This window comes from Martes martes, assembly GCF_963455335.1.
Source record: "Martes martes genome assembly, chromosome: 5".
Taxonomy (NCBI): Eukaryota; Metazoa; Chordata; class Mammalia; order Carnivora; family Mustelidae; genus Martes; species Martes martes.
The window spans coordinates 159892057-159918688 of record NC_137892.1 but is presented as its reverse complement, the minus strand read 5'-3'; the positions used below and the strand labels follow the sequence as shown (position 1 = coordinate 159918688).

The window sequence follows — 26632 nt, the reverse complement described above, 5'->3', positions numbered from 1 at the left end:
AAAACCCATCCAAGCCCTGAATTGCATAAAGAGGGTCCTACATCCCCCTCTCCATCAGTGATGGTCCTACATCCCCCTCTCCATCAGTGATGGCTCTGCATGTTTGGAACATCTGGTCCCTTACCTGGGAATGCAAGGAGGACCTGAGTTCTGATTGGCTGTGCTGCTGAAGTTGCTACAAGACCCTGACCTGGGGGTTAACGTTTTACTCTTAGTTCAAGGATAACGGGCGGGGGTGGAAGGGGTTGTTATAGCTGCTTCCTCAGACCCCTGGAATTACAAACGTACAGAAGGTTCATGAAGCAACATGAAAATGTCAAACTCTGCCCGCACATCTGAGAACATTGGCTGTGTTGTACCACTTTCCTCAGGCAGGATGGCATCAGTATAATAAATATAGGGGAAAAGAGGGGTTTAAAGTTCATTGTAGCCAGCATTATTTATAAACATCTGCTCCCCTCCGTCCCTTCAGTTTTGCTATTAGAGCTGTCACAGGCTCAGAAAGGGACAACTTCATTTCTTAGAATCAGTTCTGGGCAAGCAGGAAAGTGGCAGCTCTCAGCTTACTTCGTGCTCAGGAACCAGTGACCTCCTTTTAGCTGGGGAGCTCACATGCTTGCTGCCCAGCTGGTTTAGTGGAGAGGAAAGAGCCCCGGATGCAGGCTCAGCCTTTCTGGAGAGTTCTCTGAGGCCCTAAGCCCTTCCAGCACCAAGACTGGCCATTCTGCCTCCAAGTTCCCTGTGCCCTTGGATCTTTCACTCTGTTACTGATAATTCACCGACCTACATTTTCTTATCCTCTTCTGTACCTCTCCAGCTCTGTCCCCTCCCTAGTCACTCTGCAGCTAGTACTGAAACTCACAAGTGCCTCCCCTGTGTCAGGCCCTGTGCTGGGTTTATCAGCAGTGGATGTAGTGACCCGAACAGACGATAAGACAGGCACCGTGACCCCCTTTGGCTGATGACAAGGGTGAGGTTTGGAGAGGTTAACCCAGGTCCCAGAGATTGATAGAGGAGAGGAGCCTCAGTTCCTCCATGGGTTATCCTACACCAAAGCCCACCTGAGCCTTGTCACTGCCTCATGGACTCTTACGTCATCAGCCCTTGAACCCTCAGTAGAGAAACAGGAAAATCTCAAAGGAGGTGCAGCTCACAAGCAGAAAGTAATTACCTGGTATTTCTTCAATTTAATTACACATGATCTATGCTGCGTACGTGACATATGTCCATACATAATCATAATTCCTTTTTCAAGTCTTATTACATAATTTCTTTTTCAAGTCTTATTCACTATTGTATGTGGGAGATCTGTCATTTGTCAGCTGCGTGGGTCTCCCCGGGGATGGCAGGAGATGTCTCCTTCCATGCTGTATTAGTCAGGGTACTCCAGAGAGACAGAACCAATAGGATATACATAGCGTATATAAATATAATACCAATCAAGAGGTTTATCATAAGGAATTGGCTCACACGATCGTGGAGGCTGGCAAATCCGAAATCTGAGTCATGAATGGCCCCGTTGGAGACGGAAGGCCCGAAGGTGGTGCAGAGCCAGGAGCAGCCAGGGTTGAGTTCAGAGGCAGGCAGGCAGGAGAGAGCGCTCTCGTACTGGGGCGCGATCAGCCTTCTCTTCCGCAAAAGCCGTCAGCTAATGGGGCGAGGCTGACCTGCATTACAGAGGACAATCTGTTGACTCCGTTTACTGATTCAAGTGTGAATCTCAACCAGAAAACACTCCCACAGAGACACCCGGAATAACACGGGAAGGAATGTCTGGGCCTCTCGTGCCCGCCGTGCATGCCGGCTCCGGGTATGGGGGTGACCATGGCCTGCAGGGTTGTGGTGAGGACACGGGCAGGGATGAATGACTGAGGTCTACCTGGGCCCCAGGGGAAACGGGGCGGCGGACCGAGAGTTCCCCTCTGCGTCTCGCCTTTGTGTCACAAAATCACAGGGAAGAGGGTCTGAGAACTTCCTGCCAAAAAAGTTATGGGAAACTACATAATTCATAGGGGACAGTAGCTGGTAGGAATTAAGTTCCCTACTCCATTTTTTTTTTACCTGACATGATTGTTAATTTCTAGCATACTGTCTCTTTCTGAGAGTGATCACTTTAATGGTTGAAGAAATTTTATGTCAAATTACCCATATTGATGCAGGAGGATAAAGAAAATACTATTCATATGCCTCTGTTCTTTTCTTTTCTATTTGTTAGAGCTTGGAGATGAAGTAAGGAGTCTGTTAATTTGAAAGAATCTTCTGTTAGTAAGCTCCCAAAATAGGGACCATTTTGTTTGGTTTGGGTGCGATCTGGGCCTGAGGGTGTATCTGAAAGGTGTGTGTTCGGCTGGCGTAGAACAACGTGCACTGGAGGTTCTCAAGTTGTTGATATACAAATTCTAAGTCCTGTATGTATGTTGTTTTGTATTGCTTCTGTCTGTCTGTCTGTCTGTTTGTTCTCTAATAGACCAGGCATTTGGAAAGACCTGAAGACCATGGGCTCAGTGTCTCTCTTTATATTCTTCGTCACACTGCTCGTTCTGGGCAGACAGGTAAGACATCGCTTGTTCACGTAACTTCCTCTCAAGTGCTGTGTCAGTAATACTTGGTTTGCACGTGGACTCGGCTTCGGGTCTAAAAACAGAGTCCGCCCGTGATAATCACGATAATACTTCGCTGATGTGCTTTGTAGCTACTTTCATGCAAACACATCAGAATAATTGTATCACTTAGGAGAAACGTGAGTGGATGTGCGTAGGGAAATGGAAAATGTCTCTCATTTCTTCCACAAGAGGCAAATTTTGCGAACGGTAGAGATGTGAGCCCATTTCCCGCTACATCTCAAAAGAACGTGGTGGGTTCTGTAAGCTGACAAGAATGTTCTCTCAGTAGCTGATGCTCTTTGGAAAAATACCCCCTACACTGGGGTTTTGTTTGCATTTCAGAAAGGGTGGCCTGTTTCTTTTTCTTAGAAAGGGATATGAGTACCTTTGCCATCACTTGCAATCACTCCTAAATTATAGCCCTCTGTTCAAAAATCGTCATCTGTGCTGTGATGGGAACCGTCGCTCCTTGGGCTCCCACCCTGCTTCTAGTCTCCAAGGAGAGGCCGTGGGTGCCGGGTTTTCAAGGACAGTGTTCTTGCTCTCGCTGCACACGAGGACGATTGCCCAGAGAACAAGGATTCATTGCATGCCATGCACTCTGCCTTCACCAGAGTTTGCTTGGAATTCTTGGATGGATGGTGTGACACAGAAAAGCGATTTATATAGAAATAACCAACTAAGATGCAAAGCCACTTAAATTATATAGATGTCCCCACCCGGCTAAACAGTAGGAAGTTAATAATCGCACAGTGAGAGCAGAGGCCGGATCGGTGGCTACCAGTGCAGCAGCCTGGAAACACTGTCGCCTCCCCTCGTGCCTTCCTGGGAGCTCCAGTCTCCCTGGAGCTGAGCTGGGGTCCTGCTGCAGAGTTCTAGAACAGCCCGTCCCCTTCCCAGCCCACCCTGCCTCCATCCCTGGCATGTGCTTGTAGTCTTGACCCTCTGCACGTTTCGGGTGACCCACTAAACCATGCCTGCGCTTTTTTCCTGGTTCATCGATTCTCCCGAGACCTGGCTTTCTCCACTCTTGACCTGCTTTCTGCTCTCACTCTTGGAGAAAAGGCATGTCCACTCTCCGGAAACCCTATTAGAAGTGAACGATGGGAAAGGAATGCGCTTCCATGCAGAACATCACCTGTGTGGTCACTCCTCCGGAAACAGGGCGGCCCCTCTGCGGGGTCTCCTGCTTCTCCATTTCATCCCAGGGACGTTTGGTCCTTCATTTTCCCCTCCCAGAGTGATCACCCAAGGTTGCTTCACAACAGTACTTTTTAAGGACCTAGAAATCAAACCCAATTCTCCCCGCTCTTTTATTGGTCACTGCGATGACAAGTGCCCAGTACCTCTATGCTTGTGGCCGTGTTGCTGCCTCTAGTGGCTGCCCAAGATCCGTTACTCTCTGGCGTGAGAGAAACAACCCAAAGGGTTCAAGATCATGGTGGGGCATAATTTAACACAATAGCTCTGACCCCCGTCTTACAGGGAGTCTTTTCTTGTTACGTCACTAATGTTGACAAGAGATCATATAGACACTCAGAGGCCTGAAAAGTCCCTGCTCCCTCCAGGGACGATGGTGTTAATGATCATTCTCTGACAGCTGGCATCGGGATGTGCCAGGGTGAGCCAGGATGGTGGTCCCAGGTCTTCTGGGCTCACAGGAACGTCCAAGTTTTTGTCGTCTAGTGCTCTGCATGCCCTTCTGAAAACACAAGTAGGTCACAAATGTCCGATATTTAAAATAAGGCTTTTAAGTTTCATAAATGGGTATGGACTCAGGCCACTAATTTCCCAGGTGGGGTGTGTGTGTGTGTGTGTGTGTGTGTGTGTGTGTGTGTGTTTAGAACAACAGTGTGGACATTTTACAACTTATTTTCGTTGTCATTTTTCCTCATGACTCCCCTGCCCCGTGACCATCTTTTTTGAAATGATGGTGATGTTTTTGTTTTCTGAGCAAATTAGCATGCTAAATATTGCTCTGGGTATCTGAGACACCTTAATAAAACCATAACACACCTCCTGGAAAAGAGCTGGGGTTCTACTCTCTGTATTGAAATACAGTCTGCCGTAAAAATGTCCACCTGAATTCAGGGGCCTCTTTTGAGAAACGAAGATTCTCTGTTTTGCTCCTGAGTTTAAATGATCACACACTACCTTGAGGGTCTGCATTTCACGTGGGCTCCTACAAGATTTAGATCTGGGCAGGTGGCAGTCTGGTGGCCTCAGTTAGGCTGAGGTCCCCACGTGCAAGGCCTCAGAGCCCAGGAAGGTGTGGAATCACATGCCGCCTGCCGCCCCCCCCACCCCGCCCGGGACCACCTCTTCTGTCCACATAGAAAGATGTAAACCCCTCTAGTTGCTCGGCTTGTGTTCAGAACTAGACAAAGCGAGAACCGCCCTTGAGGCTGTGTCCGGTGGGAGAGACGGCAGCGAGGCTCCCAGAAACAGTCCGGGCTGCTTCTAGGCTCTTCCTGTCCTCTCGTCTTTGCCAGCACACATGAAGAGCAAACTCCACTCTCTGCATGGTATCTGGGCCCTGGGAACTGTCAAGTAGCCCCAGACTCTGGGAGGTGGTGGAGGATGTGGGGACATGGGATCACAAGGCAGGACTGCCGTTTTAGTTGAAGGGACATACAGCGTCTTGGAGGCAGTGGCTTCCCGTGGCCCCCCCACTGCACCCTCCATCTGACCTGCCCCGGGTATCTGCGTCAGAGCCTCTCTCCTTTCTCGTGTAAGGACACAGCCATTGCACCGTGAGCCCACCCTCCATCCCGTGTGATCTCCTTAATTACACCTTCAGAGTCTGTTTCCAGAGAAGGTCACAGTCCCAGATACTGGAGACGAGGACTGGGAACTGTCTTTCTGGGGGACACCGTTGAATCTGTTCAATGGTTGGGGACAGAAACGTCTGTCCCCCACTGGGGCTTCTCCGTGAGTTTCTAATGGGCTTGTCCTTCAAGGACCGGGTCCTCTAGCAGATGCCCTGGGGAGGCGGGAGGTAAGCACCTGCCAGAATGTTGCTTTCAGTCCAGGGAAACTGGTCCCAAAGTGTCTCTATTCCTTTCATAAGAGACTTGCCAGATGCTGCCCGTGATGCAGTCTCGGTCACTGGAGAGGCCTGAGCCACCCCTTAGTAAGGCTCCTGGAAACCCCACATGGTCCCCTGCACTGGGCCTGCTGCCTGCCCTGCCCACTCCTGGTGGGTTCCTCCCCGGGTCACTTTGTCTGATCCCAAGTGTGCATCTGGGTCTTCTCGATGCCACCATCAGGGATTGCAAGTCATCTCAGTTTAGAACCAGCCACACCACTGGGTCATCCCCCAAAACCCAGACAAATAATCTATTCTCCAAGCAACAGGCTTTTTCCAGGAAGCACAGGGCAGGATTTCTGTAAGTGCGGAATGTGGAAGATTTGGCATTAATGTAAAAATTTAATATAAACAAACATTAAAAATACCTCATTTGCAGTCTTAAAAAAAAAAAAAAAGCCTCTACGAAGTAAAAATAAATTCCACACCAGAGGAGGAGGAATAATTTTTGAGCATATCATACGTGGTTTGAATCAAACCTAAATGATGAATGATCATTGTTCTTTCAGGTTTCCAAATGTGAATTTTTTTAGTTGCCATCTGTGCATGGGAGGCTGTGTGTGTGTGTGGTTTGTACTACACTAACAGAATTAATCAAACCAATAAAACAGACCCCCAGCATTGATTTCTTCTTTGCATTTTTTTTTTTTTTTTGGTCAGGAAGTTACTGTTTGGCTGGAATGCACCCCATTAGGCTCTGGTCTCACAGGAAGATTCTTTTAGGGCTGTTTCACCATATAAAATTATTTACATCATAGCAGACGTAACACGATGCCAAAATCAAGGAAACCCTTTCTCAGGAAGCAGGCCTCTCTAGCTCTATGTTAATAATAACAGTTTTAAAAAAATTAAATTTTTTTTACATGATAAAGCAGGAACACATACGTTTTTACTAGCAGGCATCATCTGAATTAAATGATCCCCAAACGAACTTTTGTGTGAATACAACGTCATTCTCTCAGCACAATGCCATTCTAAATGAAGAAAGACGGAGTTTTCAGTGAATACTTAATCTCGGAATTTTGTGGTGGGGAGAACTGATTTTCAAGGAGTCAGGGCAAACTGCCACAAAGGAGCGCCCTTAGTTCATAAATGCACATTATCCCACAGCGCGCTCTCTCGGCTAATGTATTTCCCATTTTTCATTCATTCATTGTTTATATCCCATTATGCCTCTTCTCCAAAGATAGTGCGAGCCATCTTTTTATTAACATAACTTTGCAAGAAGCCTCCCACGTCACTGACATCACCGCCCACCCCCTACCCCCGTCCCATCCTGTCCCCAAGGCTGGTTCTTTCCCAAACTTGCTGTTTTGCCAGTGCAGGTGAGGGGTTGGCGGGGACACACGTGGGGGCAGCCGCGGGCTTTGTAGGGAGGGAGACCGTTCTGTTCGGGGGGTTCTTTTTTCAGTTTTGTTTCATTCTTTTTGTTTTCTCTTTAAAACCTCCGCTCTCTGGCAGGACGAGATGCCCTATCGTTTCTTTACCTCTGTGTCCTCTTGTAACAGAGTGAATATTACTGTAGGTTAGACTTCTTATGGAAGAACAAGTTCAAAAAAGAGCGGGAGGAGATAGAAACCATGGAGAACCTGAACCGCGTGCTGCTGGAGAACGTGCTGCCCGCGCACGTGGCGGAGCATTTCCTGGCCCGGAGCCTGAAGAACGAGGTGGGGCGCCACGGGGCGGTGGGCTGGGGCAGGGCGAGCCGCTTGGCCGGGACCTGGAGGCCGGTGGCCCTTCGGACACCTGCGTGCTGCAGATGTCCGCTAGTGGCCTCAACGGGTCCGTTTTGAGACGATGCTGATGGGTTTATAGGGACACCAGCAGGGACTAGTGAGTTAGACTCACCTCCGAACGTGGATTCATTATTCCTGGTTTTTCTCGGGGTGCGGCGGGAGGCTCTGGGGTTCCCGGCAAGTCACAAAGTGGCCTCTCTGTGGTGTGAGGGCCGCCTCCCTAACCGGCACAATTCTAGCAGGCATCCCATGGCTCTCAGCCACTAGAGAGCCTTAGAATTTCAAAGACCGCGCATAGAATTGAGGCGCTGTCTGCACAAGAGCAGGTCCAAGACTTGGGTCTGCTCCCTCGAGTGGGTAGAAGTGGTGATTTCTGGGAGCGTCTGAGGGGAGGGATCCTTAACTAGAATTGGAAAGACCAGGGTGTCGTCGTCACGTCAAAATGGCTGATGAAATCAGATGTCACGACATCTCTTTCACGTTCCTGACTACAAGAGTCAGCGGGTGGATGGATGGGGGCAAACCCATGTTTGAGCACCACTGTGTGCGAAGACTTGCGTTTGGCGCCGTGGGGGGTCCACAGGTGAGGTGCGGTCCGTGTGTGGGGGAGGTTCTCAGTTGGGATCAGGAGCAGGTGAGGGATCTGGGAGCCCGAAGATGCGGGAACTTGCTCATGGAGAGGCTATGCCTCCAGGATGCTGGGTACAAAGCAGTGTCAAGTAAGAAGGCTCGGAGCAGTAGTTCCCCGGAGCGTGTTTAAAGTTGTTGGGTAGAAAGCACCCGGCGGTGAGTAGGTGCTGAAGGTCATCACCATCGTCCTCCTGGAAGCCTGCCAGCCATGGTGAGCCCGTCAGGGTCCCACCGCAGGTTTCTCTGACTGTGGACCGCTCACTCGTCCGTTTCTCCCGCTGCTCTCTGCAGGCGGTCGGTCATCCGGCACCTGCCGGCCTGCTGCTGGCAGATAATGACATCCCTGCTTCTGTTAAGAAGGAGCCACCTGCTTTCAGTAGCAACAGAGAGCATGTTTGTCTGTCTGCCTCGCTCGCAGTTCAGCTCATAAATTCAGCATGTGCTGAATGTCACCCCTGCCCTGTGGCCAGGCTGGTGCTGGGCCTGGACACAGATGGATGAGACAGAGGCGGCCCCATCGCCTGGAGGGGACAGCATCCTCCTGTGTGCAAGCAGACTGGCATGAATGTGTGAGTCCAGAAAGAGGAAGTGGCTTCCGAAACTGAAAAGAAAGTTCTAGAACTGGCTGGGGGATGGAGATGGGGAGGGAGAGAGTGAGAATATTCTGGCTCAGGAGGTACCTCTCCGCGTGGGCATTTCAGGAACTCTTCAGGGACGAAGTAGGAATCGTGTCACGACATCAGGCCTATGCCGTGTTTCCGTCTTTATCAGATAAGGAAAGTGGGTTCCTTGGGGGGCCTCATACATGGCCCCTTCACTCCTGTGTGTACTTGGAGCCTGTCTTGGGCCCCAAGGAATCCCCAGCTCGCCGGTGGCTCCCGAGGATGGCTGGTCCCCACCGGCAGGAGCCAGAGTCTGGACCCAGGCCACCCTGTTGGGAAGGAGACAGGCGCTCCATTTTGGAACCTTCCAGACTCACTGCCATGGGCTGCTCCAGGCCCCGGAGCTGCAGACCCATGGCAGGGGTCTTTGGTTTTCGCTCCGGGTGCCGCGATCCCCGCACGTCATTGCTGTGTTTGCCCTAGCTGCCCGGTTTGCTCAGAACAGTAGAGCGACACTCGCGGAATCTTACGCTGGGAGCTTCGGGCCAGCGAGACGGTCCCTGACACGCTGGCGTCATGCTGCGCGGCTGTGGGCGGCAGGGGCTCTGTCGGGGGACAGACGACACACGACTGTCCTCGGTTGTGACTTCCGTACCGCACCGCTAGGTTTTGTCAGTTAGGTTAAATGGCGGAGGGGGGAGGGGGGCGGCTACCCAAGCTGCCACTGTTGAGTCTAGAGGATTGAAAACTTCCAGGGATCCCCGTCGGGCCCCGCAGGTCAGGAGTGTCCGCCCACGTCTGCTCAAAGGCAGCGCAGCGGCCAGGACGGCTTGTGCTCTGCGGCTGCCGAAGACCAAACGCTCGGTGCAGCAGATTCTCCCGGTGATGAGCCTCCTGGGGAACATCCTGAATGCAAAACAGAGCTCCCTGTGCAGGAGAACAAGAGAGAGAATCGCTACCCCCCCCCCAACAGTCCTGAGCACCCCACCGGGAGTCTCAGTTGGGGGGGTGGGAATCATGTTTTTCAGGTTTTTTCCCCCCAGGACTCCTAACGAGGTTACTCTAAGGAGACTCATTTGAGGGCATAAACCATAGCAAACTCCTGCCTCGTCCTTCTGACTTCCTGACAGGTTGGCTGCCCGCCGTCTCCTGTCCCCATCAGACCTTTTGTCCTCGCGTGACTGTCCCAGGACAGAAGAAACCATTCCCCACCCCAGCGATGGGGAATCCTGGCCTCGGAGCCCCAGGCCGGCCAGGCTGCTGTTGCTTGGCCTTGGGCAGCCAAGCGATGATGGATGATGGCGTGTGTGCGGTTTGACGGCTCGGAGCCCGTCAAGGCCCTCAGGTGTCAGGGCCGAGTAGGTGCCCCCGGTGTGAGCGCTCGCTCTCCCTAAGGCTTCCTGAGGGGGAGGTCCGGCTGTTGTGGAATGGTGCGGTCCCCGGAGACGGATCTTTTCCACCAGATTCTAGACCAGGCATGGCAGAGAGCCACCAACAGGGACCGTGGGAGAGCCCTGCACCCAAAAGCAAGGCTGCTCGAAGGGAAGAGATGCCTGGCCCGCCTGCCCCCCGTGCCAGCTTTCCTCCTCGGGCTGGGCCCTGCTTCGTGGCTGAGAGCACAGGTCTGGTCCCAGCCCTGGCACTTCCGAGCTGTGGGACCCAGGCCTCCTTCCTCTCAGAGTCCAGGACTGATTTTCAAAGCAGTAATTCATGCAAAGCTCTTGGAGTGGTGCCTGGCATGCCGTCCACACTCGATTTTAGTTATCTTGTAAGTAAATACCCCAGATTTATGCAAAACTTAAGAATCACTGCCCACTGGAATTTACTAATAGTTTCAAGGACGTCTTCTTCCCCAGCGATTACATGGCCCGAGGAGGGTGGAGAGCAAACCCCGATGTAATCTGTTTGCCCTCCATTCTGATTCCCGCAGCTCCTCCTCTGGGGGGTGGGCGGAGCTCCCACGCCTGCTGAACGCAGAGACCCAGGGCTTTACTTTTATAGCTGTGGGGGCGGGGGTGGTGGGGAGGGAGACAAGAGCATGCCTTCCAGTTCACTATAAGCATTAAGTACCAAGGCTTGGTTTTCTGGAACATTCCTTGGGAACGTGACATATGACCTTGGCCAGGACCCACGTTAGCAAAGAGCCTTCCAGCTCTTTCTGATTCTGCAGCCCACCAGATGGATGTTCAGAGGAAATGAATTTCCCTTCAGAAGTCGAGAATGGTTTAATCACAATAACAATGCCCGAAAGTTTTGATTTCGATGAAAACCTGTTCCCTCCGCCTGTGCTCCCCGCATGTGGGCAGAAGACGGCCTGTGTCTGCAGGCACCTCTTCCTTCCCGCGGGGTATTTGTTTTGCTTAGCGCTTCTGCACGCCTCCCTCGGCTGCCCAGGGTCTTGGCCAGGTCTGGGCAATAGGCCATCCAGGCTCAGGGAGAGAGCCCTGTGTGCCGGGCCCCGAGCCCTTGAACTGCCCTTGTGTTGCAGGAATGTTGCGAAAGGCCTCTTGAGCGGACATCAAAGCTAGCTTTCATCTCTCATTGAAAAGACTATGTTTTGTCACCGACTGGACCCTTTGCCAAGTCTTCAGGTGGTAAGGAGGCTTGCAGTTCTGAACCAGGCAGCCTCGTTGCGGGAGAGCAGAGGCCTGATCAGAACAGGACCCAGATGTCCCTGCGGGGACTCACCAGGTGCACAGGCAGCACCGTCCTTCCCAGCCATGGGCCCACACCGCCACCCCGTCCAGCCAGACCCCCTGACCATGTTCCTTGTAAAGTCAGGCTAGAATGCCACCCGGCTCACTAGAGGGGCCTTTGTGCTGTCTAATTACTTGACACCCCAGAATAAATTCGGGCGTTAGGTGACAGTTGGGGACCCAGGCGCTACATGGTTAGTACGTAGGTCAACTGGGAGCGGGGGGAGGTGGAGGATGGGAGGTCCTCCTGGCCACGAAATGAATCAGGAGGAGAGAGCGCTGATGTGGGAGTTCGGAAGCTGAGTGCTAGTGTCAGTTCTGAACGTTTTCTAGGCTTCCAAGCAGACACGTCCACGCCTGGGCCTACGCAGCCCCAATCAGGCTTTGTTCTCATGTTCTCTCTACCGGCGCGCGCTCTCCAGTGAGACCCTGGGCTCCTTAGGGCAGGGCTTGTGTTGCTCATCTGTGGGTCCGAACACGTGGCATGAAGCCCAGCATGCAGCCGGCCCCCCGGGGGAGGATGTGAGTGAGCGGGCACGCATGCACACGCGCACACACTGGCCGGATGCTAACGTGAGTTTCTGCCTGTGACCCACAAGCAGGAGCTCCCATGTTCCAGAGAGGGCACTGAACCCTTTGCTCATTTACAAATGCCCTTCCTGAACACTGGTTGCAGGATTCTCAGCCCTTCCCTCGCAGGAAGCATCCGAATGGTCCGGAGGCTGGAGGAGGGCTGCTGGACAGGATGTAGTGAGAGGTCGGCCCCCCGGGGATCCTCCCTTCACCTCGAGCCTTGTGCGTGGGCCAGATCCTGCCATGTGTACCCTATGCTGGGGCCACTGATGGTATCCTGGGAAACCACCTACCTCTGGGGGACACAGGTGGCAGGCAGGCCCCAGACAAGTGGAAAATGCAGAGGGCAGGGACTGATCAAAGTGTCTGGGCCGAGAGCGCTGGGACTGCGGGTGGGGACGTAACTGTCAGGGCTTGAGAGGGCAAAGGGGGCTGAACGTTGCTCGGGGCCAGAGCAAGAGAAGGACAGTTGGCCAAGGGTTCTCTGAGATGCTGTTCTGCAGAGCCACCTGGAGGGGTGAACAGGCCCCAGCAGAGAAGCTGTGAGAGCAGGAGAGCCTGGGGCAGAGAGTAGTCCCAAGCAGGAGGGAGTGTATCGTCCACAGCAAGGGAACCTCGGGCGGGATGCTGAGTGGTGGAGGAAGCGACGGGGAGTCCTCAAATGACCCACGGCAACGTCTGCCAGGCGCGAGTGCCCCGGAGCGTGAGTCAATGGACTGCTTTCCCACTCCATCAGACACGTCCTTCTCTCCCTGGCCTGTGCCCCTGGAGGTCTGCAAGGCCTGGCTAAGCATGTTGGGGAGGGTCGAAGCCGACACATGTAAGAGAGAGTGTAGAAGCCCGTTGGGCCCCTTGCCCCCCAGGCTCCCCCCGCTGCAGCAGGCTCATGCTGCTGAAGGAGAGCCTCACATGCAGCCAGGTTCTGAGTTTTGACCTCTCGTTGGGCTGGGCACTTTAATTATTGACAGGGGGAATTGAATCACCCAAGAGTGATTGTCCCAAGTCTTCGACCAGGGTTGGCTTGGGTAGGAGGAGAACAGGTGTCACTCACTCAGCAAACTGCAAGGGGCAGTGGGCACAGAGACGCAGTTGTTCTGTTCTTATGTCTTAATTACTTGAGCTTGTTGGCAGAGTAGTTCTATGGGAGCGAGGGTTGAAATGACACCTAAGCTCATTTCTAACTCCAAAGCTCGGTGATGCCTCTTGGCAGCCGTGTGCCCAACCAGACTCACCCATTCTAGACTCTGAATTCCAGAATCTCCCCAAAGGCTGCCCACTTGCCCTGCCTCCATGCCCAGATCCTCTGGAAATATGAGACAAGCACAGACCATCCGCCAATCAGCTCGTGGTCCTCTCTGGCCCCAAGCCCAACCCAAAGACCTGAGGGGACCTCTCATGAGTTTAGGGTATGGTTCTAAGCTCTGCACATGTCACTGGCGCCAGAGAATTTATGAAGCTTCCCATGGGTGAAGTTTCCCTGCTTCTCAAGAAGAGTCCTTGAGCCTTGACTTGGGGACCACGGGGCCAGAGACCCAGGCCCATCCTTGGTGTTTCCCCAAAGGTTCCCAGTGCCTGCTCTGTAGAGAGAGTGGCTGGGAGGTTTGCAGCCCAAGCCCCCAGCAGCACTCACCACCTGCAAAGTGTCCGAGCAGGCCTGAGCCGGCTCCGGGGCCAGCGGGAGCCTTGCTGTGCCGCCGCACTCGCCTGACCGTCCATTGCCTCGTTCAGCCTGCGGCTCGTAATCCAGGCTGCCCAGCAGAAAAACCCATGGACCTTTTCCAAAACATACACACCGTGGGTCAGGGGGAGACCCATTGGTGACTCTCCCATGCATTCCTATCTGAGGACAGCGGAATGAGGTAACACACGAGACTCCCTCCAACAGATACATCTTGTTTTATCAGACTCCAAACCGGTGCTGTCAAAGTGCGCCCTCACCCACACTGCCACGTTCAGTGTTGTGTTTCCTTGTCTCCCATTTCCGCCTGCCCTTCAAGACCTCGGGGGAAGGAGAAAAGGTCCCATGATCCACACGTGGTGGGAGGCCCACACTGCCCCTGAATCAGCCACACGCTCTGTGGTCATCGGGACATGCGGGTTCACATGTAAAGTGTAGCGTCTGTAAGGGTCAAGTGTGCATCAGACTTGGTAACTGTGACCTTGGGCAAGTAATGTAACTGCCCTCGACCTCAGTGTCCCCTTCTGTACATTGAGAATAATAGCACAGCCTCGTAGGACTGTAGCCAGGGGCAAGTTAATTAAGCCTGTGGAGTGTTCAAGCAGCAGGTGCTGGGTCAGTGCTGACCATGGCCTTCCTCTTGTCATCATCATCTTTCCCCAGACTTTCTCACTCTGGCCAGTGTCAGCAGACAGTGGGGAACACGCAGGGGACAGAAAACACTCTTTGTCTTGCAGATGTACTCCTTTTCCTGAGGAGTAGGGAGGCCAGTGAAATGCGTATTTCTTTGATAAAACTGGCATTATTAACTAGAACAGGCTTCTAGGGGGTTCTGTCTCCCCAGTACCCTGACTCCCCGGCTTCATCAGCATCACTAGAATCTAAGCTCGCCTGTCACATGGGCCCCCATTGCCTTCCCAGGGTATGAATGCTCACAAAAGAACTCAGACAAAGTACCAGCCCGCACAATGAGCCAGCTCAACCTTGTTGAGAGCCGAGTAGAAAAGAAAAACCTTGATTCCGTGGTCCGTGTATTTTGTGAAGATTATGAGACAGGAGCCAAAGGCGTTCCAGGGCGGCTGGCCCTGAGCACAAGACGCCGGCGTAAGTCTCGCTTTTTCAGGAAGTCATTGTGACCTTCACGGGTCGCCGTTGTCCTGATGCGTTTGTTAAGAGACCTCAGTGGGGGGAGAACGGTTCCTCTGAGAGGCTCTTCTGAGAGCCCTTTACAGGGCTGTTGAGGTCGCGGGCTCCCTGGGTGCCGCAGAGAGCAGAGCTCACCATACAGCCATGCGGAGTCCGTCCCCCCTCCGCCAGGCACACAGGAAGTCCTGGCCACCTGCATTCTTTCTCCACTTTGAGGTCAGTCATCTTGTTTAACAGAACACTCCTCACGGTCCCTGGTGGAGGGGGCATTTCCCATGCTGCCCTGCGCCCACCGTGGCACCTGGCCTTCCTGCCAGTGTCGTGTCACCTGTGGGCCCTGATGAGCCAGCGCCAGTGGGAGGACAGCTCCTCACCGAGGATCAGCCCCTGTGCCTACATAACAACCCTCCCGTTCTGAAAATGTCACTGAACTTGAAGGCTGTATGTTGAAAACAGTATGGAAACACCTTAAAATTGTATTGACAAGACATTGTAATTTTATTCACGTCTATGGATAAAGAACTATGAACCTCTTTCTATTTAAAAACTAAGGGCTATGTTGAATACAGAGTGTTGGTGTTTGATTCTGTATGAGTAAGGAAGCTGGGGAGTTTCACTGCATCTTTCTGGGGTCACTGAGACGTACCTTGACGGGTTCCATCTGCTCCTTTCAGGAGACATTAAAGAATAAAATGCACCAAGACCTCAGTGTAAAGGGGGTAGGCATCACAAGTCATTTTAGGCCCATATAGTAGTTTGGGAGATCATTTTGTTTGCCTTCAGTTGCTTAAAGGATACCTCTTATTACTAAGTCAGAAGTCTGTGATGTCTTGTCATGGTCTGAGTGGGGATGGCAGAAGGGATTCTACCGGAAGGACTCCTCCCTCTGATGAGCTGATACACAGTGGAAACAGAGGACTCGGAACCAGTCTCCTGCTCCTTAGAACCCTTCACCGGGCACCAACAGCCCGGCTCTGGAATGTGCTCGGGGCTGGTGTGGGGGAGGTGGAGTGGGACACTGGGTGATTTCTTCACCAGTTCTAACAGAAAGAAACACTTGCCTTAAGAGTGTGTTTGTTGAAAAGGTTTCCTAGTGCTCAGCTCCTCCTTTTCTCCTGGGCAGGACTTATACCACCAGTCCTATGACTGTGTCTGCGTCATGTTTGCCTCTATTCCGGATTTCAAAGAATTCTACACGGAATCAGATGTGAATAAGGAGGGCTTGGAATGCCTTCGGCTCCTGAACGAGATCATCGCCGACTTTGATGATGTATGTACTTGAGAATTACCCTTGACGGGTAGGGGTAGCCCCCGTCCCACACTGTGGCATTCTTGTGTCCATTGCAGTTGAAGTTAGTCCAGTCTTGCGGCATATCTTGAAATACATCTTTGGGTGTAATTTTGGGTGGTTGGCTAAAAATGAAAGCCTTTTGCTCTCTTATGGTCCTTGACTAATTTTGGAGAGAGAAATATGGGTTTTTTTGTGAGATAGTATGATCCCCATGTACAAGTACCAAAATCAATATCAATAAAATGTCTTTCCAGGGTACTCATGAATTTTCTCAAAAGGCTTGAGCTCCAAGAAAAATGCTTGCTTATCTCTTGATATAAAGAGAGATAATGAATGTATTTATCATAGTAGATTATTGACATACCTATCTCAGCATACTCCAAGGTCAGATATCAACTTGAATTGTGCAGGGATGACATGCTTTATTACTGAAAAAGCAGTCTGTATGAGGGATAATATATCTTAGAAGGGACAAAGTATATGCTTCAGAATTTGAAATAGGTGCCACTTTTCAATTTCCAGTATTCTGCCTACACAGAGAATGATGTGTTTTGTTTTCTGGTAAGAACAAACATGCTTGTGGTTTAAAGGATGTTGCTACATCATTCTTACAGATACCAAGCGGAATATAGCAAAATTGACATACATGAACATAGGTTCATCAGGATCCATGGAACTTTGAGATACAGTGATGAAATTACTGATGTGATATGATGGTTTCGGGCCAGGCTTCTAAATGTCTTGTGTGACCTGTACATTTCTCTGTACCCACCATTGTGACCATGAGGTTGACTCAAGACTTAGGGTGAAGTCATGGCAAGTAGAGATTCCCACTGGTTTGCCCAAAAGCCAGACTGCCAACAAAGGGTCAAGATGTTCCCAGTCCTCAGTTGGTCCCATTGTCCTCCTGAGCAGAGACAGCGTCTTTCAGAGTTTCCTGCCCTTCCTCTCTCTACCCCTTCTCTTTCCTACAGCTTCTGCTCCTGTTTTTACCTATTCTCCAACCTACCATAAGTCCTAATGTACTTGGATGGGGAGGAGGCCAGTAGGAAGCCGGTAACTGATATTAGAAACTCGGACAAGAAATATTCAGGTCAGAGCTAATGAGGGGAGACATTCTAGATCATTCTTCCCCTTACATCTAGAGCTCAGGGGAAAAAGCCAGTTCTCGGCATTATAATTGGTCATAAATCACCCTCCCCATGCACGGAAGACCTCGCCCACTGAATCATGTTTATGCTGAGCCTTTCAAACCCAGCGTTGGGAAATTTATTTGAGGCCATGCACCGTAATTTATCCTAGTTTCTTCACTAGCAGATTTTAAAAGCTAATTCATGTTAATTGGAAGTAAACCATTATACTGCATTTCCGTCCAAGGACACTGTCTTTATGGAGCATATAAAGCGTTCTTTCTCAACCAAGCCCAAGGTCAAAGTGTGAGTAAGCAGTGGTTGAAATAAGTTGTATTTCCAAAACCGTGAACTAGAGTTTGAGACTGTCTTTAGGAAGTGCACCCCGTTAAATCACCGAATGCTTGTCATTGCTTCCCAGCTGCTGTCCAAGCCGAAATTCAGTGGGGTTGAAAAGATCAAGACCATCGGCAGCACATACATGGCAGCGACGGGTCTGAGCGCCGTGCCCAGCCAGGAGCACGCCCAGGTACAGACATATCGGCCCCCCAGCAGCACACAGAGCCTCAGCTCCACCCATAGACCCTCCCCGGGGCCCAAACGGCCATGTGCTGACTCAGAAACTGTACTGTGCGTACAACCTAAACCTCAGTGATCAAGACCTAATGAGAAAAAGAGATTCCAGAGGCTTCTCAGGGTCTGTTCACAGAATTCCTTTCTCTGGTCAGCAGGGGTAGGAAAAAACAACCTGTCTGGCAGCTGCTTGATACCAGATAAATGTACAACGAAGTATAGAAGATTAGAGCTGTTTATTTTAGGATGACTCATTAAAGATGGCTCCTGGTCTTTTCATTAAAACCGATGTGGTCCAAAACCACGCTGACCACTGAGAAATTTGGTTGAGAAGGTGGTTTGGGCAAAATTGAGTATCTTCATTCAATTAACTGTAGTTTTGAGGGGGTTTTCTGTTATGTTGTGTTTTGTTTCTGTGTGTGTGTGTGTCTGTGTGTGTGTGTGTAGATATGCTGTGTAGCTTGTGGTTCAGTAAACAAGACCCCCCTCCCTTTTAGGACAGTGGGCTCCCTGATGGCTCCAGGACAGGTTTGCTGAGGAGACAGAGGTGGTGGGTGCAACTCAGAGGAACAGAACTTAGCAGAGCACAGCTTGCTGGAGGCAGGCCGAGTCCTCCCAAGCAAAGAAGGGCTGAGCCCATCTGCTCTGCTCCCTCCCCCACACCCCCCTCCCACAGACTGGATGGGGCCAGAGAGGGACAGAGAAACAGCAGCATGCTGAACTGAGCTCCCTCGGCTCCTTTTCCTCAGTATTCATGGGCAGAGGCTGGAACGTGAACCATCTGACTGACTGGCGATGCTAACGGTTTCCCAGCTTATTCCGTTTGCTCTTCTCCTTGGGTGTTTGCTTCCAGATTATTATTGTTTTAATAGGTAGGCGTTACCTTAGTAATAAGGAAAAGTAAAATTTAAAAAGTAAAATATAAAAAATAATATAAAATATAAGTAACATAAAATATAAAATAATTTATTTATATATTATATAATAATATAATGTAATGTAATGTAATATATAAAATAATATAAAATATCAAAAAGTAAAATAAATGAGCAATAAGCGAAACCTTAGAAGACTCTTACCTTGGGTTCTGAGTAACGCCTTCCCAAGCCATCTTGGTGTCAGAGGCAAATGGAGACATGTGTAGCCCCACGTACATGGTATTGTGTATTTTTAATAATTAGATTTTTATTGACAGGACATTACAGTATTGGAAAATTATAAGATAGAGGTATGAAAATGTATAACTTTTTAAAATATTTTATTTATTTATTTGAGAGGGAGAGAGCACAAGCAGGCAGAGCAGCAGGCGGGGGAGAAGCTGAGCAGGGAGCCCTGCACAGGGCTCGATCCCAGGACCCTGGGATCATGATCTGAGCCGAAAGCAGACGCTGAACTGACTGAGCCACCCAGGGGCCCAGACATTATCTTAAGTTCCTTTGAATTACCTTAATTATACCAAAAACAGAACTGATGATCATTTTATTTTCCTGGCTTTAATGGAAGCAAACTTAATGCTTTTTGAGCACCTTTGATGTTATGGGAAAAATTAAGCATTAAAAAGTAACATAAAATCTTACCTACAGGAAGGGACCTTCTCCTCTTGCCTGAGGCTATGAGGTGTTGGGCACTTACTGTCTTAGTCAGCGAGGGCCGCCGGACGAGACCACCACCGGCGGAGGGGCTCAGCGACCGGCGGAGGGGCTCAGCGAGCAGACATGGCCTGCCTCGTGGCTCTGGGGGCTGCAAGCTCAGCGTCGTGATCCTGCAGGATACAGGGGCTGGCAAACTCCTTCTTCCTGCTGGTAGACGGCCCCCTTCTCACTGTGTCCTCGCAGGGCAGAGACAGCGAGAAAGAGATCTTGGGCAGAGGGTTTTAAGGCTTCAAAATAGGAATTTTGGCAGGAAACAATTCATTCCACATATTTACCTTTATTTCAGGTTTTGATATTTTAGTTCATTCTGGATTTTTCTGCATCCATTTTTATTTTCAAACTATTGCATGAGGATGTCGTTTATCCTGATTGTTGAGCTTTTTGCACCTCCTGAAAATTCTGTGCCTAAGGGGGGGTCCCCCACTCACGTCACCTCATCCCAGCCCTGTTCCTGAGGCCTCGCAGCCCAATCTGCCCTGGTGAGCCTTTTAGGGTACGTGACCTGACTGCACCCACTCCAGACCTTGGGTCACCGACTGACCTTAGGTCCCCTTTGGCGGAGGCTCAGAGTGGAGATTCTCAGAGATGCTGCTACGTGAAAACCCATTCAGCACTGGGGATGTGGGTTGGGCACATCCCCCATCATCTGTGCTCTGTCTCCCCCGGACGCTGGCTCTCCAGGGTCTCTCCCTTCCCTCAGGCACACTGTGTGGCCGAGAGTCCTCACTCTGCACGTCCCCTCCTCCCTCACCCTCACGAGCCCCGACACCGTAAATCCCACTCTTGAAGACCAGGAAGCACTTCCACATTCCAGAACCCAAGTCGGGTCGTGTGCCCTGCACACTTACTCTCGGAGTCCTGTCTGCGGCCTCTGGTCGAGCTGGTGGTCACCTCCACCTAGAAGCCCTCCCTCCTTAGCTTCCGGTCCGTCACTGGGCTGCCTGCTGCCTGGGGTCCCTCTCTCGCAGACCCTGACACCTCCTCTCTGTCAAGGGCCTCCCCTAATAATCGATCCGTGGTCCATCCCCTCTGCATAGTCCGCGCCTGCCAGCCCCATCATCGCCATCCTGACATGGGGCCAGGCCTGCGTTTCCAGGTCTCCGCGGCCGGTCTCCCACACCCTCATCTTCTGAGGTCGTATCCTCCCCCCCCCCGAGATCCCCAGCAGGGGACGCTGTTCCCACCGATGACCTGGGCTTGTTCCCTGGGGGGTGGCACACGTGCCCACCTTCCTGCTCAGGAGGGCACTTGGCTTCCTTCCCTGTTTCACGGACCTGCTCCTGCTGATGGAAACCCTCTGCTTTTCCCCGTGTCGTTTGTGAACTTACTGATATACCTCCTGGGTCTGCTTTAAACAAGCCTATCAGATTCCCCCCACAACCACCCATGTCCTAGATGGAGGAGGAGAAACTGAGGCACAGCAGAGCAGTGACTGGCCCAAGGGCACAGAGAGAGCAGGTGGCGACAGAGCAGGGCCTCCGCTCCGGGCAGGGCTCACCCGCTGCTCCGGAGCTCTGGGTCCCTCGGCTCCTTCTCTGCGCCCCCCGCCCGCACCACGTTCACGGCCGCGCACCGAGGTCCAATCTGAAAGGCTCAGTCTCTGCGACCCCCTGCCTGACCTTTGCGTCCCATCCCTGCCCTGCAGGCCCCATCCCTCCTGCCGTCATCCACCACCGGCCCTAAACCGGCCTTCTCGGTTCCCCGCGAGCAGCTTCCTGACTTCTTCCCAGGCCCCACTCGGTCCTAAGTGTCGATATGCCGCGTGGTGGTGCGGAAAGAGCGTGACTTTCCCGTGAGACCGCTCGTGACTTGCTACAATAGCGAAGCTTTCTGCCCCCCAGTTTCCTTACGTAAAATGGGGAACAGGCCCGTTTCATAGCAGAATACTGCGTGGCCAGAGCAGGTGGTACGGCCGACAGCCGTGATGACGCACTTGTGACTCGCACTCTGCTCTGCACGTGGCTCCCATTGCTGCCTCCGCAGAACGGGTAGAAGGGCTTGGGACCTACATGCAGTAGGGTATGCCATCAGGTCCATGCGGGCCGTTTACTCGGTGTGAGCTGTTTTTATGCAGGGCGCTTAATTAGAACTCGGATGTAAGGTCATCCTAGAAACACTTTGAACTGCAGATCAGGTCTTCTGCAAGGAAAGTGCGTGACGTTTGGGGCGAGGGGCGTATCACACGTGATACATATCAATGTGGACATTTTATTTTTCTAAGACATGAACGTTCTCTTCTGCGTTTTGTAACCTGTCTGTAACCTATCTGCTTGTTTTTCTAGTTCTAAGCCGAGAAAAAAACCCTTTCTGTTCATTGTTGAGCCAAATATTTAGTTTGACAACAAAAGACATTCAATTTGCAAAATGTATCAGGTTGATCAAGGATTAAGGTGCTTTTCTTAAATCCAAGAAGAGGCAAAGTTACCTGGATAAAAGCCATGTGAAATTTAGCTCGCGTTCCTCAGTTCCCCCTCGTTTGCTCCCCGTGGCGGCCGCACAGGGGCCTGCGCAGACACACCGCCGCCTGTCCGCACCTGGCCAGAGCACGGCTCTTGTGTCTGCCTTTGTTTTGCTTCGTTTGTATTTTTTAAATGAAACAGTGCATTCTCTGTGTAAGCTTGAAGACAACGTGACTGAGTAGTTGGTTGCCTAATGCATGACCACTGACTGTTGTTCTCGAAGGAAGCAGGTGCTTGTCAGAAAGGGAAGTGTTAGACTGAGAACGGGCCGGCGCTCCAACCCCGCTCATCCCTCCACGAACGCGCGCCTGGGACACACATGAGCTGTGCGGGAAGCCGGGGACCCTTCCCTTCCCTTCACTGCCGGACCCCCCCCCATCTGCTTCCAGGCCACACAGCTGCAAAGCCTCCTGCTTGCTCCTGCCACGGCCTTCACCCCGGAAGCCCTGAGAGTACATTGTGGTTACAAGGACGCTTTTCTTGACTTACGGAGTAGTATTCTCGGAAAAAGGACATTTCACTTAAAAAAAAAAAAAATCATTTCCAAATTCTCCTGACAATTGGTAGCTTATCTACCTGATCCTCATCCCTGATGACGATAGTCAGCGCCTGGGACAGAGAAGCAGCCGCTTCACTGAGACCTGGTGTCCTCTCCGCACCCGCCACACCGCTCCGTGCGGCCTCATTCCCTCCGCTGCATCCTGGGCCCTCACGGCTCCACCTCCGAGGGGCTCGAGGGCCTGGATCCCAGAGGGAGTCCATCCTGCACGCCCTACTCAACGATCGGGCTTTCTCTGGCCTTAGCCATTGTGTATATCGTTCTGATCTTTTTCAAACAAATACTATTAACAACTTAGATAAGTTGAGGGGCACCTGGGTGGCTCAGTCAGTTAAACGTCTGCCTTCAGCTCAGGTCATGATCCCAAAGTCCTGGGATCGAGTCCTGCATTGGGCTGCTTGCTCGGCAATGAGCCTGTTTCTCCCTCTCCCTGTGCCTGCCTCTCCCCCTGCTTGTGCTCTTTCTCTCTCTGTCAAATAAATAAATAAAACCTTGAAAAAAAAGAAGAACTTAGATAAGTTGAACCCAAAATACAGGAATGAACTTTCATTCAAATTCCTGCTTTGATTATATTACTGCTGTAGTAAGCCAGACCTCCTGCTCTCATTCACCGTCTCAAGTAGATTGAAACCCGCGGCCGGCAGTGCTTTGAAAAGAAACAATTTGTCGTACCAGAAAAAATCCGCAGGGGGAGAAGCAGAAGGGGGTGCCTGGAAGCTCTGACTCTCTGCCATGGGAGGGGGACTTCCATTTTATAAAGCATTTGTCATCTTATTCTCTTTTTAATTATTCTTTTTTTTTATTTTTTTAACTTCATTTTAATTTTTCAGTGTCCCAAGATTCATTGTTTATGCACCACACCCAGTGCTCCATGCAATCCACGCCCTCCTTAATACCCACCACCAGGCTCACCCAACCTCCTACCCCTCTCCCCTCCAAAACCCTCAGTTTGTTTCTCAGAGTCCACAGTCTCTCATGCTTCTTCTCCCCCTCTGATTTCCCCCAATTCACTTCTCCTCTCCATCTCCCCATGTCCTCCATGTTATTCCTTATGCTCCACAAGTAAGTGAAACCATAGGATAATCAAAACCACCAAAATCAACAAGACGGTAAACAACGTGTGTTGGAGAGGATGTGGAGAAAGGGGAACCCTCTTACACTGTTGGTGGGAATGCAAGTTGGTGCAGCCACTTTGGAGAACAGTGTGGAGATTCCTCAGGAAATTAAAAATAGAGCTTCCCTAGGACCCTGCAATTGCACTGCTGGGTATTTACCCCAAAGATACTGATGTAGTGAAAAGAAGGGCCATCTGTACCCCAATGTTCATAGCAGCAATGGCCACGGTCGCCAAACTGTGGAAAGAACCAAGATGCTCTTCCACGGACGAATGGAAAAGGAAAATGTGGTCCATATACACTATGGAGTATGATGCCTCCATCAGAAAGGATGAATCCCCAACTTTTGTATCAACATGGACGGGACTGGAGGAGATGATGCTGAGTGAAATGAGTCAAGCAAAGAGAGTTTTTTAAATTAATCTATTGAATTATTTATTTATGTAAAAATTAACCTGATTTTTAAAACATTTAAAAGTAAAGGTAGTCATTTATTTTTTTATTGTATCCACACAAATGCACCGGCCGACCCAGGGTTGTAGCTTGAGGGCGGTTACTAACACCGCCTTTTGCCACATCTGGGTCTTGCCGTGTTCGCCCTGTAGAGACACCCACCGCTGTCCGCGAGCACGAACGTTACTCCGATATTCAGCTCTCCCCGTCCCCCAAATCAGATCCCAGGCTCCTGGGGATCCACCCGGCAGACTCCTGTACTGGCTCACCCGTGCGGTAGGGACACTGAGCTGCCAGCAAAGCCATGAGTAATAAGCATTTTCCTTCCGCCTTCACGGACTCGGGTTAATGGCTCCGTCTCTGGCTCGGTGGGTCTAGATTTTATTTAGCTGGTGGGACATCCGGCAGATGTTTCCTTTCCCCGCTGTGGTGGGTGACAGCTACTTGCTGATGACCGACGCCTCTGGAACCGCCCTCCGGAGTTTACGGTCCGGGGATGGCACGTGTGCGGCCAACCTCAGGGCTGGGTGCCGTGGAGGACTGGAGGCCATCTCCGCCAGCCCAGGCCGCCCTCAGAAACGGCCAGAGGCTGGGGGAAAACATTTATTTCTCACAGTTCTGGAAGCTGGTATGGCCAAGACCAAGGCAGCAGCGGATCAGGCGTCTCTGGCGGGGACCCTCCTGCCGGTCTGCTGATGGCTGTCTTCTGGCTGTGTGTCACATGGCGGAAGGCAGGGAGAGGAAGCAAGCTGTCCCCAGCCCCTCCGTGTAAGGGCACTAATCCCATCATAAGGGCCCCCCGCCACGGGACCTAGCCACCGCCCAGAGGCCCCACCTCCTAATCCATCACACTGGGGCTCGGGCTTCAACATAGGAATTTTGAGGGGACACGTTCAGTCCATAGCAGAGGGACTCTGCAAAATTGACTGGGGAAGGAGTGAGGGGTCACTCTGAGACCTCCTCCGCGGTGTCACTGTAGCTCAAGCCCCCGTCGAAACCAATAACCATCGTCTCCTTTACTGGAAAAGGAGAAAATAGTTCGGGTCTCTGCTGTGTATTTTTGTACAAACATCAGCTCCCATGAGGTGTTGGAAGCAGAGAGAAATGTCTTCCCACTTTCATGCTACTGACAGGAAACTGAAGACTGAGAGAAACGAAACCATTGCTCTTCACGAAATATACTGAGACTCTCAAAGACGCGGGAGATGTCAGACGCTCGGTCATTGTCAAAGCCGTACATCTCTGTAGGATGCTCAGTGTGTGCAAAGGGAGAAAGTTCTAAACTGGGGCATGAGACAGTTTCTGACTGACATTTTCCTCGTAGGTGCTTTTCTCATCAAGCAGAGCGACATGCTTCTCTAAACCATCATAAAAGAAAGGAAATAAATCCTGAGCCCCAGAGATACAGCCTGAATTCACTTAACCACTTCATTTCGCCCTGCCCACAACCCTGGGAGACAGGCAGTCATTGTCCCATCAGATGAGGAAACCGACGCCCAGAGAAGTTAAGTGACTCGGCCAAGGCCACACAGCTGTTGGTTATAGGACCTGGGGCTGAACCCAAGGTTGCTGGACCCAAAGGTATTGGCAGTTATCTGGGGGAATGTTCTGCTTTCAGACAAGCAGTTGACGGTCAGAGTGTAAACGCTGGTCCTGGGAAAATAAAGGAAGAAGTGAGTGGCAGAAACGAGCCCATGGGAGGCAGACTTAGGAACTGAGGGCTGGGTGGGGAGAGGGGCGGCCGCACAGAAGGCCAAGCTGCCAGCATCTCGGGCTTCTGATACAGGGATCTGCGATCGATGACGCCGTTAGCAGAGCAGGAGAGTCGAGAGTGAGAGCTGTCCTCATGGCAGATGAAATAATAGTATTAGTTTTGGACACACGGTGTGGGTGTGCACCACGGTAGCCAAGTACAGCTCCAGCCACCCGCATGGCTAGTTCCAGAGCCATTAACCAGCTGTTCCTGGGGACGACTCCCCACCAGCTGAGTATCTCTCAGACTCATCATCCAACCCTCCCACCACCATTTACCAGCAAGACCGTCAAGGAAAACCGCTTACCTCGTTGTCCACCTGTTTGTGCGGATTTCACGTAAACCTATCCCTGAGGAAGCTCACAAAAATGAATGTGATGTGAAAGTTGTAAAATTAACAAGCTAAAATGGAAGGAAAGTCGAAGATGCGACACGAAGATGAAGACAAGACACAAAATGCAAACAGCCAAGGTCCCGCCACAGTCTAGATGCGCGCAAGGAGGGCGGCAACATGGCAGCTAAGACGCGACCTGGAGTCAGACGCCTGGTTTGCCATACGCCAGTTTTTACCCACCCGGAGTCTCTCTTTCCCCATCTGCATAACGGGGATAAAGACAGGAAGTCCTTCGTGGGACTCCCTGTGAGGATTAAATACACAAATGCAACGATGTTGCTCGCAATTGTTCAGAAATTTCCAGCAGCCAGCACAGTACCTACGTGTCCCAGTGTTCATAGGGACGATCGTGTCACTCATTCATTAATATGTCTGAAAACCAGGGCTCAGGTACAAGCTCTCAGAACCATGACGATGGCTCCACGGTGAGAGGTGTGCTTGGTAACTAACTTCCTCTTAGAAAATAGTTTAAAACGTGAGGGTGGGGATGGGGATATGCTT

The 26632-nt window shown here is 51.4% G+C and overlaps 1 protein-coding gene across 2 annotated transcripts in view; it reads left to right on the top strand.

Moving 5' to 3' along the window:
• The window catches only part of ADCY2 (adenylate cyclase 2), a gene marked incomplete at its 5' end in the record, with an annotated part of 400073 nt that overhangs the window by 353865 nt on the left and 19576 nt on the right, over nucleotides 1-26632 (top strand). For both annotated transcript variants that reach the window (XM_080803421.1, XM_080803420.1), the window contains 4 exons: nucleotides 2468-2552; nucleotides 7200-7358; nucleotides 15876-16022; nucleotides 17595-17702. In XM_080803421.1, coding sequence (XP_080659547.1) covers nucleotides 2468-2552; nucleotides 7200-7358; nucleotides 15876-16022; nucleotides 17595-17702 — 499 coding nt within the window. The remainder of the gene's footprint in view (nucleotides 1-2467; nucleotides 2553-7199; nucleotides 7359-15875; nucleotides 16023-17594; nucleotides 17703-26632) is intronic.